Below are 12477 nucleotides of genomic sequence, written 5' to 3' on the forward strand. Positions count from 1 at the left end.
GGACCTCCGAAGGTCCAACGTATGAGACTATATTGAGTACGTACATTGACGATGGAATTGATATGCTTGTTCCCAGTGGTTGCTGTAGAGGTTGGAGGTGGCATGGACGATGCTACAGGGAGACCTCTGAGTTGTTCGAGAAACGGAAGGAACATCAGCGACTGCGGACTCGGCATGCTCAGCTGGCCCTTTGTTATCTGGGCTTGAAGTTCCTGAATGTTGTGCTGCATGATGTGCTCTTGTTGCCGCTTCAAATGTTCTGTCTGTAACCGCTGCATCTCGACTTGCTTCTGCGAGTCGACAGTCATGTGAGTGGGAAAAGACTGAAAAAAATAAAGCAGGAGCCGCAAATTAGAATGACTCGGGAGCAGGGCGCAGATAATCATTCGAAAATAGTTCCACGTCCTTCGGGAGCAACGCTGTGAGTAATTAACTGGTAGGAATAAAAGTTTGGACATAATTATAAGACGGTAGTACAGGGCGAGGGGGCGGTGGTTGGTCCAGGGATTGATCTGAACGTTTGAAAGAGCATATCAGCTTGTAACGAATTAATTTTCTTTGGTTCCCGATATCTTTTTCAGTCACCGCGTACAATGGAGCAACGATTTAACATCACCAACATAATTGTGGATTTCTAAGTTCTGGCTATGATCCAGATATGCTTGAAGTTTAAAGTCTATTTTAGACGATAAGGAAGACGTTTGTTCGTCCAGTGCCTTGCCAGTATGCCAGCCGAGAAGTTGAGTATCTGCGATATTGCATGTACCGCTGTCAACCTTAGATTAAACTTTTTACCTTCGCGTCTTTTACTTCCACAGAAGAGCTTGCGATTCCAGGAGAATTTAACGAAATTCGCGAAAAGCTAATAAACACGAGAGACAGGGAAAAAGGAAAGGCCGGCGTTAAAGGCGCGGTGGGAGCTTTGAAAACGTTTCAACAGTTGAAGCATCGAGGGAGAAGAGCTGAGAAGGCTTCCCAGTTACGTAATCGTATGCGTAGATCCGTCGGTGTCGTCCGATTGGGATGGACAAAATCAACCGCCAGATTCCACGTTGCAGATCCAGTAAGCGATTCGAGAGTCAAAGACTGGAGTAAACCGTGAGTAGAGTTTGAATTCCACGATGCACATGTGCATACGAGACGGGTGCAGAGTATCGGGTGAAAATACGGGGAATCGAAATTCATTTAGTTTTACTCTATCTCGTTGTCTTTCCTGGAGTCGCAATAACGAGCGATTCGATAATTCTTCGAGAAACCCAATGAAGCTTCATTATTCATTCTGCAAAGCTCGGTTATGCCGATGATACGTATCCATGACAGCTATACCGCCCACAGTGGCTAAATATAAACAGGCGGGGTGCCAGCAAGTTCCATTCACATTCACATCCACATGCGACGACGCTGCAGTTTAGTAAGTGAGCATAAGAATATGAGGAGGCCGTTCTGAATATGCATCCGCGCATTGACGCCAACTGCACCGCCTAAACTTAGCCACGCAATTACCGAAACATGCCTACCCCCATAATCGCTATCCACCGCACGTCTAACCATATCCTATCGCAGAGAGTGCCCCGTGTCCTGCCGATGTCCTTAGCAGGTACTTTGGCACTTTAACATTCGACCTATGCCTACCCCTCGCACCTAACGTGGCTAATCGGACTAATTAGCTATTTGTAAGTACTATCCCCTTACGTTTTCAAACGAAAGGACGCACGTTGGTATTGTCCTTTCGAAGCTGTTATAAATAACTTCGTGAAAGTGCAAGTGCTTGACGAAAGTTACTCGTAAGAGACAAATTTCAGAAGGAGGTCAAGCGGAAGTGCCCATTTTACCCGAGTGGAGCGATCGTTGCGGAATCTCGAAGACCGGTTACACGAAGCTCAAGAAAATCGAAGAGACCAACTTTCTACGTCCGCGACTTGACTATGGATATTATTACTAAGGTACAGAATATCCGCAATCCCGAACTCCCATCAGTGGTTACATTGTCTTACTCGGAAAAACGGTATTATCCTTGGCGATGTAATAACGAATAAATAGAATTCCGACGAACCGTACGTAACGACGGGGACATCGCGGAATCCATAATCATAGAGCAGACTCTTCGTAGCTTATATCTGGCGATGTTGCACCGAGATATTTTCGGATATCTTTATTAGCCCATGTTTATTATCTATTCGCTGCCTCTAATCCTTTTGATATTTCCCGTAGATAAACAAATTGCGTGATTACCAGATAGATCGCCAATGCGATTCTAGGAGACTGCAATATTCATAATCTTCTCAGGCTTTGATCATCGGCTACAATATTGCGTCCTTCGAAAGAAACGCGCTCTTTATTCCTCAAGAATACAGAGACGACTTTGTTTCATCCTAAGCTTCCATGAATGGGTATAAATCTATAAGAAATCTCACGACCCGATCATCAGCCAACGTCCGAATGAATTAACGAATAATGCCTCGAGAGGTCCACGATCTTCTGAAATTTTATTGTTTCAAAAAAAAAAAAAAAAATACGGATCCATTGTTCTTTGATAAAATCGTCCAGTACGGGTAAATGAATTTCGGAGTTCTAGCGCCTCAGAGTTTTTTTATGTCGACGTTGTCGATCGTCCACGACAAAACGAAGGGACCTCGAACGGATCGTGTTTATTCTGCAAGACTTGAAAGAAAAGCGTGGAAACGATATGAGAAACTTTCGGCCGTGTCTGCTTGGTTGCCTGGTCCGTGCGTTTGTCGCTAAGAAAAAGGTCCTGGCCCGAGTCCCCATGGGAGCGACCGTCTTCGCTTGCTTCCCATCACGTCCTTTCCAGTTGAGGAGAATCCTCGTCAGAGGGATGTACCACTGGATGCGTTTGCTAGAGATATCGAGCTAACAAAGTACGAGGCGATAATCGGCCTCGTAACGAGTGCGTGGACAACCTCGTAAAAACAGTGACAGAACGTAATAACGCACAACAAAGCGGCGCGGATGACCCACGTGAGCTATTAATAGGATTAAAGCCGATGCCGCGCATAACGCTCGGCCGATTCCCTCTTAACGGCTCAAAGCTCACGTGGATCGGAAAATAAGCCGCGAGGACGAGCCAGCTGTCAGTCGGATTATTGTCTTCGACTTCTTATCTCTGCGAGGAGTTACCTCGTACGGGAGGACAGACCGCGGTTGCGCTCCCGTGGGATCCGGGGGGACGCATTCACTATCCCGCCGTGTCACCAGACGTCACTTTACTGTAAGCTACTTCGTTCTTTCTTATTTTCTTTTTCTCTCACTTCTCTCTCTCTCTCTCTTTCCTTCCTCCTCGTCTCTCCGAGTCGATCTTTTGCTCAGACATAGGAATATCGTTCTTCCTTATTATTTTTTTATTTCCACCCGTTTCATTTTCCCTTTCTCCCCTCCTCTTCGACTTCTCTCGTCCTCATCCACGACTCAGCGCTCCCGTCAACACTAAACCTCGCGGTTCACCAGGGGTCCGCTCGGATCCTTCGCCGAGGCGCGCGACGTCGAGGTCGACTTAGACATTCTCGCTGACGTTGAAGCACCCTACTCGTCGTCAGTCCCGTAGCACTTCGACACCTCGATTACCAGTCTCTTCTCCACAAATACAGGCAACCGTTAACCCCTCAGGAGAAGAAGCGGCATCGACGAGGTGTCAGGAAAGCTCTGCCGTTCTCGCTGTCAATGGCGGCGCTTATTTTTACCATGTTTTTTCTAGATGTTTACGTAGAAGGAATCAAAGCCTACGGCGTCGAACCCTTTGCTGGCTAGAAAAAGTAGGCTTAAGAGTCGGAGGTTTCGCTGCCGGCGACCGAATCACCGGCAGCAGCTGCTGTTGCCAGCAGTCACGGGAAGCCAGAAGGATACGTGGCCTGTGGGATAGGCGTATGGATGGAAGATGCACGTCGATCCAGTATATTCGATCGGGTGACGGATCACTCGGGCGGACAACAGTCTCGTGGGCACGCCTCGAAACTCCGGGATTCATTCTCGGTAATTTGCTTACAATTAAAATAACACGAGAGAGTCGACCCCATCCGTACGTCGGCTAGAAAGTGATTAATTCTTAACAAGGCGAGGCTTGCTCGGTACTTGAGCGACCACGCGGCTGGCTTTGGGCCTCGGCGAGAGAGGGCTGCTGCTTGAGAAACACACTACAATGCGTAATGCCTACCTACCTACCTACCTACCTCGGCACCCGCTCCACCCACACCCCGAAGAGTAGTGCACAGCTACAATAAGCATCCCCTTAGGATCCACCGACTTTAATTAATTTCCTACGTGTAGCATGCGTTGCAAGAATAAAGTCCGTGTGCCGCGGACTCCGAGAGCAGAAAACTTGCCGCAGCTTCACGGACGGAGATCCACTTGAAACGAGAATAATGCCTACGATGCACGTGGCACGTTGGCCCTCCCTTCTTTCTTCCTCTCCTTCTTCGCCTCTCTTCTTCTTTTGGCTCCGCCATTCTCTCGTTCTCTCGTTCTCCCATTCTCGTCTTCTCCCCGCAGCATCGTTCGACAAGTTCCTCCGGCATGCTCCTCGGTGCATTCAATTCGTCTATACCGATCTCAGCTCCCCACCGCCACCCCCCTCCGAGCCTTCATCCAGCCTTACGAGTCCACCAGACTTCCCATATACGAACGCATATACAGATGTTACGTGGTAAACCGATACTTTTAGCTGCCGATACTACTGCCGTATGCCATATTTATTACGAGGCAGCACGCACGTATTTGTCGAAACGTGAGAACGAAAAGAAAGGCGGTTAAATAAGATCAAATGAGATGCATTCGAAGTCATACGCGTACGGTGGGAGTTTGGTCCAGTTCGACCTGGTTTATGCGGTTTCATCCGTACATTTTTAATTCACGATTTATCCCCTCGAAAATTCTTCAAAACTTCGTGCCGTTCTTTTCTCTCTGCAAAGTATTGCTGCTATTTATATTTATTTATACAGTCTGCTTCGTCGCATTATATCTTATTTTCATCTTCTGTTATTCTTATTTTTTTTTTTTAACGATAATTCAGTATTTTTCCAATTTTCAGTCTAACGATAATAATATCGATTATTATTCATTACAATTATGTTCTTTGACACCATTATAAGCTTATATTTTGCTTGCTCAGAATTCTATTAGACTCGTCTAGCCACAAGGAGTTGCGTTTCTTTAAATGAAATATATCTATTCTTAACGATATTTCAAATCTTTGTCAATGAAAGATCGTACTGACTGTCCCTGCATCTGTAATGCTCTCGCAATCACATAAAGAAAAAGACAATTGAAACTAGTGACTGACAGAGGCAGGATGACGCCTGCAATTCGCTCTGTAGAAGTTTCTTCAATAATTGGCTAGGATATTTAGCAAGAAGAAAAAAAAGGAAAGAGTAAGAAGCGGTAGCGATGGCACACAGGAATGTAGCAGCTGCGAAGCTCATTCACATTCGCTCGGCGGAATTCTTACGACTCTCGGCAACAAATACGAACAGAACTTCAGTTTTACGAAAAAGCATAGACTTTCGTACTAGCTTATGCTATCTATTATATCTTGCACGAGGCAGTTAATCACTTTATGTACAAGAGACTCGAGTCTGATTATACTATATATGATTATATCGATAATAGTCGCACTTGCAGTGCTCAAGGTGTTCCTTTAAATCAGTTGGAACGTAGATTCTTGTTCATTTGCATTACTCTAATGCAAACAATTCTTGTCTCTGCGTTATTTTACATTGTACATAATACTATAAACCGGATGCTGTATCTCTAGTGAAATAATATTTTTTTAATTATTTACGCATCGTTATAAACCTAGCAAATTCCAGGTCCTTCTACGAATACGCTTATGGCTTATGCCAACCCAGTGACAATGGGATTTAAAGATACGGCAAGGATAGTTTTACACGATAATTTGAATAGCGTATTAATTGACTAGTAGGCTGCGATAAAATAGATAAATTTTTCAAAGAACTACAGTAAAATTCGAAATGACAACCGTAAAGTGACCCAAGACGCATGAAGATAGGTCCTCTTGAGGTGCGCACGTATTTATTTTAAACCTATTTTTGGCTGGGAACGAAACGCATTATGCCGCTCGCTCAGTGAAGCGCGAAAGAAAAGTTGTAATATTCCGTATAAACACGCAACAAAAATATTTGGTACGAAAATAAGTAGAATGTGAAAATCGACAGAGTGGAATTCAGTGCGCGTCCTGCGCCGAAAGATTGACGTTTCTTATGGTTACAGCGGGCAGAACGTAAACGCTATTACTAATGACAACGACAACGATTATGACGATAAGATCGATGACAACTGCCGTGAAAATAATGAGAAAAAGAAGGAGGGCGTGTGGATTCTCATGGCTGAATAAGTACTCTCCCATACGTAGCCTCTCGAACCTTACATTAAACGCGATTGACAGTCCAAAGTTCATAGTAGCTACTCCATTTTTTCTGCCATCAAAAAAATAACAATAATCGTCAGAAATTCTAACTTGCTCACGAATATGGGACGTGATGAAATTTGAAGAAAAAAAAAACGGTAAAGGGAATACGTAAATTATGAGAAAACCGTCCCATTTGCAAAACACAACGTTTCGGGTAAAAGTTATCGAACGCGAGTGGTATCGGTTGTAGTTCGTTTCACATGATACATGTATGCCGTACAGGTGGGTCTAGTGGTACTAGGCCGTACTTCCCCTTTATTTATATGTTTCACGGAAGATCACGTCCGGACGTATGTGTACATAAGGAAGAGTATAGTCACGCGGGGGTGTTGCGCAATAGATTCGTTGTACATATCCCGTGTTGAAGATCCCAGTGCGCGAGTTACGAACGCCTTAAAGTTTCAGGTAATTGGTAAATCTTGAGAGTCTGAGAGATTAAGTCGAAAGAAAAAAAAAATGTTACAAGTGTATGATTCTATAATTAAGGTGTGCGAGGAAAGGAGTCTGGGCATGCAAGAACACGAAGAATCGGAAAGTCGGAGGGACTGGGTGGGTTGAAATGGGTATGTAACGTGGTTAGGAGAGAGACAAGTAGTCGCGACAATTTGTTCGTGTGTACGGTAATACAGTGGAACCTCGCCTAGCTTACCTAATGGGGAGACGCGTGAGCTACGTGAAGAACCGGCAAGCTACGAGAAACGTCCAGGACGTTTCTCTCTCTCTCTCTCTCTCTCTCTCTCTCTCTCTCTCTCTCTCTCTCTCTCTCTCTCTCGCTGCTCTGACAAGAAAACGAAAACGTCAAGACATGCCTCTCCAAGTTACCCACGTGAGCTGGGCGAAGGTAAGCTTGCCGAGGTTTGACTGTATGCCGATTTGCACCGTGGGGCACCCGACCCCGTCTAATTTGTCCTCGAGGACCGTGAGCCCCGAGTCGCCGGTGTTTAATAATTAAATCGCTTAGAAAACGTGAAGAATCGACAAACTCGAGAAGTGTTGGCTGTCGAGCGAGCATGTACCGTGAGGAAATAAGATTACTTTGCGAGTCGAAATAATAATTATATATGAAAGCACGTGGAATATAGCTTGAGGCGCGTTATTATTTTCATCGTCTTACGGACGGCGCTAACGATCGCGGAAACAATGAGGTACAATGTTAATGAGAAAAGTCATTATATGAAAAATTGTTCCGCGAAAATCGGACGTAGAAAGTCGAGTTAGCGAGGAGAGGCGTCGCGTTGCGTAGGCCCGAAGGGGTTGTAACAGAAGAGCCAAGTGGTCGAGACGTCGTCGGGGCTGCAGTTGTAGTTCCACGCCTCACTGGCCTCCCGACCCACGTGAAGAAATAGTATTTCTTGAGCACTTACGTAAGCGCCACCTAAGGTCCATGGCGAACGACAACCCGTTACACCGTTCCTCTACGATCTTTTTCTCCCGGATCGTCGTTCCCTTTGACTCTTTCGTCCCGATCGTTCTCGTACTCCACTGGGTCGGCCGCTTGCTGGTTTTATCAATGACGCCGGGGCGAATTACAATGTGAAAGTGGCAAGAGTGCATGCTTCTTGTAAGTTTTCTCTAGTCGGCATAGAAATAAGCCGCCGGCAACCGTTTACGGCGTTAGGCATTCTGGTAAAAGTGAAATTGACACCGGTAAATTAATGGAACACTCGTACGTGATTGGATCACCGAGGGGCTGAGTGCGTGAGGGAAATATGAAATTTTCCGACTCTTCGTGGAAAACAGAAAGTGGTCCAAGGTATAACTACGGGATAGGGTCAATTATTGACACGCAGCCCAATGCCTGCAAATGCCTTTTGACTCGCGGTGGAACGTCGCGTGACAGAATTCCTCCATTACGCTTTTCACGTGCAGTAGCTCTCTCGGTTCTTTTGTGCACCGATTGCCTAACTGAAATTCCACAGCCAAGTGGTCCAGTGTATCTCAGAGAACAATGTGCAGTGGGTCGTACTTTGAAAAGGAAATAAAGATGCCAAGGCAAGAAGCGAATCTTCCAGCATTCTCCCAGAATCTCTTCGACTTTCTTTGCACCGAAATGCTCGGTCGCCAAAGAAATGCGAATGTATGCGGAAATAAAAGATAAGAAGAACTGGAGGCAGTGCCTCGACATGAGTGAACAGATCTGCACGTGCAAGGAATTGCCACGTGATGAGAATCGACACTCGCAAGCGAGATAGTGAAACCGGGGAGGAGGAAGGAGCAAAGAGGAGGAGAAGAAGAAAGGTGGGACGAGAGGGGAGAGAGGCAAAGGTGAGAGGAGGCCGAGTGCGGGGCAAGTGGGCAAGTGGGCAAGTGGGGTGGCGGGAGGACGCGGCTCGAGCGAGTGGCATCAGTCGACGGGTTTAATGAGGTTAGCTGCAATTACATGCATTAGTACGACTACATAGGGAGGAGGGACAGAGAGCTCGAGCGACCCAGGCACCTGGTAGAGGAGATACCGGATATACATGTGTGAGCTGGGCGAAGGGTTGAAACGATGACGACTCTCAGGAGAGGTAGCATCGCCAGCAGTACCTGGTATCTGCAGTACCGGAAGAACAGAGGGTGGTGGAGGGTGGTGGAGGGTGGTGGGTAACTGAGGTTGAATCGAGGAGGGGCGAGAGGATCGAAAGGGCCGGAAGGGAGAGGGGTGGAGTCGCGCTTGGGGAACGAGTCAGCGGCAGAGGCTTGCCTGGAGCACATAGTAAAATGCGTTAACGCGTTAACCGTTAACGTGTCATAGTCTGCCGTGCACTTGCGTCTGCGCTCTGCAGGTAACGCGTCTGCATGCATCGCTGCCTCACGATCAAACGGCAAACGCCATCGAGTTGCCGCTCTGCCGGGATAATTCTTTGATCGTGCGAAAAGATACGCCAGCGTGCCCTGCTCTCGTCGGCCGGTGAGCAGCTTCACTTAAAAACTCGACGTGTTCATTTATCCCGTTAGCGTTAGCGGTCGTTCAAACGTGGCGACAGCACCGACCTGAAAATTGCTATAATTCAATCGTCGAGGAAGACGTGGCAGTTACGTGGATGTAATTCTACCGCTTTGACAATCTTTCCTGAGTACTGAGTTTCCTCTGCTGAGGTGTACGCGTAGCTTATCGTTCTATAAGTCGCTTACGTTAATTACACTTGATCCTGGACCCAAACAGTGGGCTCTTCTCTATCCGAGCTATTTGTTTGCTCCATTGTAATTCGCAGAATAGGAAATAAAAAGTGAAAAGAAGAACTTTACGAAGTCTACGAATAATCCTACAAATGAATTCTATAGCGCAATTGCCAAATTACAACTGATCATTTTTGGGAGAATTTTAAATATGCAGCAAGACATAAAAATGCTAAGAATATGATTGATGATATTGTTCGTCTTAAGAAACGCAAAATCTAGTACTTATAGATTTAAGTTTTTAGCCAATTTAGTTGATCATTCTCGATACAAGCTGGCGCACAATATGACTATGTGCTATTTGTCCAGTGATTACTGACAGACAAACTACATTTAGATACTGACTGACCAACTCACGAATTCCTTGTAGATTCGTATTCCTAGACCGTAAGATTGTTATTATAAATTACTTCATGACTATTGCTTTATGCAATTCAAAGGCATGCTTTGCCAGAGTCAACATTACGCGACACCAACATCAAGAGTGATATCATAGTATAATCCGCATGCTAACCTTGCCTCGTGAAGATGAGGCACATATAGAAAACGTGGATATACAGTTCACATATCTTCTGCTTATACGACTAGGACGTGGATTCGAGTGAATGTCCATATGTGACACCCGAGTAAAAATGATCTGGCAGTGATATAGGGATAGGTCTAGAAGAATTGGTTTTGCAGGTCTAGCTTCGTTATAGACGCGGATCTCCAAAGTCTAGCGCAGACACAAGGCGACCATTAGGTCGAGCAAAAATTCCAGTCTAGCTAGACTTCTAGTAATAATTTTACCTATCATATAGATTTCATCGTATATCATTACTCGGGCATCTACAAATAATTATCCGTTCCGATATTGCACAACATAATTCTCTATCGTGGTTGGTTTGCCGCTTCCTATGTAAAACACATAAATCAAACAATATCCAACAGAAGGTTGTTCGACTGGTTCATAGAATTCAGCAATGTGGATTACGTGTTTCACCAGTCCCATACGAATTGGGATTGCACTGCGAAGGGAGGGTGCGTTCGATACAATATACCTATCGTACAAGCACGCAGGATAGCAAAGTAGTATTCTACGGACAGAGTGAAGGAAAAGGGGCGAGGGAGAGAGCAGGGGGTCCGTTGGCACCGCGCTGGTCCGGCTAGTGATTATACTCGGTGATCATATCGTTCGTATATTGACAAACAGTGCTGGAGAGAATCATTCCCATTCCCGTTCGAGCGCCTCTCTCTCTCTCTCTCTCTCTCTCTTCCGCAAAGCCCAGGATCGTCCCTGCAGCCGCTTCCCATGCACCAGCGCACACAGCCCGCCCACCGCCAACCCACAATACACGGCTAATTCCCATAAAGCCTCGAGTGATACGCAAATGGACAAACGGACGTGCGTACAAACACCCGCCTCGACCAACCCCTTCGTATCCACTATCCAGCCTCCCATCCCACCTGTATGCCGCGCAGAACGTATTAAAAAAAAGACACACTCACTCGACTCGAATGTGTACAGCCATCCGCCTGTGGCTTTTCCGCGCCAAGGAGTCACCGGAAAGTTTCCGGCGAATCGGGCACACAAGCATTTTCCTACTCGACCCTTTCTTACGCGTCACTCGCGAGCATGTACTGCCCCAGAGAACATGTCCCTCTCGCTTCCTTTTACTTGAGCGCGAATCTGTTATTTGAGGTGCGTGCTCTCGGTGCAGGTAGGCAGGTGCAGTCACTTCGTTATTCTTACGTGACATCGTGAATGTACAAGGAAAATATTTTATAGGTATAAAAGACGTACGAATTTGCTACGAGTCGTTCAAAAAGGTTTAGAATAACCTTAAAGGCGCGGAAACTTTATCGAGTCTCTTGATGTTACTATAAAACGCTTTTATCAAAGTCGTGCACAACTTATCGTTCTAATACATACGTTTGAGTCGATCGTATTGATTATGAACTAATTTCATGTTTTGCCATCCGGCGGACTACGTTATTGGCTGCGACTTCATTGATTACAATTAATTACGAATGTACTATTATTATACAATGTTTCTTCAATCGAGAAACTATTTTTTGTGCCATATCTGCCAGATGCATTTAAATATTCTTCTTAGGGAAGCGAACAGACAACTGATGCAATCTAATATCCTTTTCGCAAAAAAAGAGAATATTGTTAGCATATATCTATGTGCAATCAGCGAATAACATGGTGATTTGAAATAAGATCAATCTCGTTAGTTTGAACCGCAATGCGCGTTTCAACTGACATGATATGCAGTTGCATGCTAAACCTATTCCATGAATCTTGAAAAAATACGTGCATTTCAAATACATTTCTACATTGTATAAAATATGTTTGTTTTTTTTTATCAAAAGGAAGCATAACGTTTTAATCGATTATAGTTATCTCGCATAATGATTTATTTCAGTGACACGTTTCATTTTTTTTTTAAATTAACAAACATTATGTTAAATTAAGGAATGATTGCAGCTAAGACGTAGAAATCCAAAAAAACAATCTATTGATCAATAATTTTTTCTTTCTGAGTATAATAAATTCTACAGATTTTATGCATTGTACAAGCAAAAAGTAGCACATGATATAGAAATTGCATCAAACATATTAATGTTTGTGCACTCGCACCAGAATTGTGGTCAGTCTATCTTAATCCAAATGTTCAAAGAATCCCCGCAAAATTGATAACTCTGTCCGTTGTATCAACATAGCATTGTATCGCTTAGTATACATATATTGCGTTGTTCCCGCGAGATCTTCTTGAAAAGAATGTTTTATTGAGTTTCCATGCTTGTTTCAATTGGCATTATTATCTTCGTTAAAGTTAGAACAATCAGCATTGGTTTTTATGAATTTCGATATCCTATATGTAGAACTT

The 12477-nt window shown here is 44.8% G+C and overlaps 1 protein-coding gene and 1 long non-coding RNA gene across 7 annotated transcripts in view; one reads left to right on the forward strand and one right to left on the reverse strand.

Annotated features, from left to right (window-relative positions):
- Positions 1-12477, reverse strand: part of LOC107269409 (transcription factor Sox-5) — a 41477-nt gene that overhangs the window by 7448 nt on the left and 21552 nt on the right. For all 3 annotated transcript variants that reach the window (XM_015743214.2, XM_025086699.1, XM_025086698.1), the window contains exon 4: positions 45-323. In XM_015743214.2, coding sequence (XP_015598700.1) covers positions 45-323 — 279 coding nt within the window. The remainder of the gene's footprint in view (positions 1-44; positions 324-12477) is intronic.
- Positions 302-2162, forward strand: LOC107269418. Of its 4 annotated transcripts, XR_003060176.1 has the most exons (4): positions 302-421; positions 582-739; positions 819-1411; positions 1803-2162. It is a non-coding gene; the product is annotated as an uncharacterized LOC107269418 (long non-coding RNA). The 4 variants fall into 4 exon arrangements; XR_003060177.1 differs by having other exon boundaries at positions 582-1673; XR_001538062.2 differs by having other exon boundaries at positions 582-1411.

The sequence above is a fragment of the Cephus cinctus genome, unplaced genomic scaffold (assembly GCF_000341935.2).
Source record: "Cephus cinctus unplaced genomic scaffold, Ccin1 Ccin1_scaffold0654, whole genome shotgun sequence".
In the NCBI taxonomy this organism is placed as follows: Eukaryota; Metazoa; Arthropoda; class Insecta; order Hymenoptera; family Cephidae; genus Cephus; species Cephus cinctus.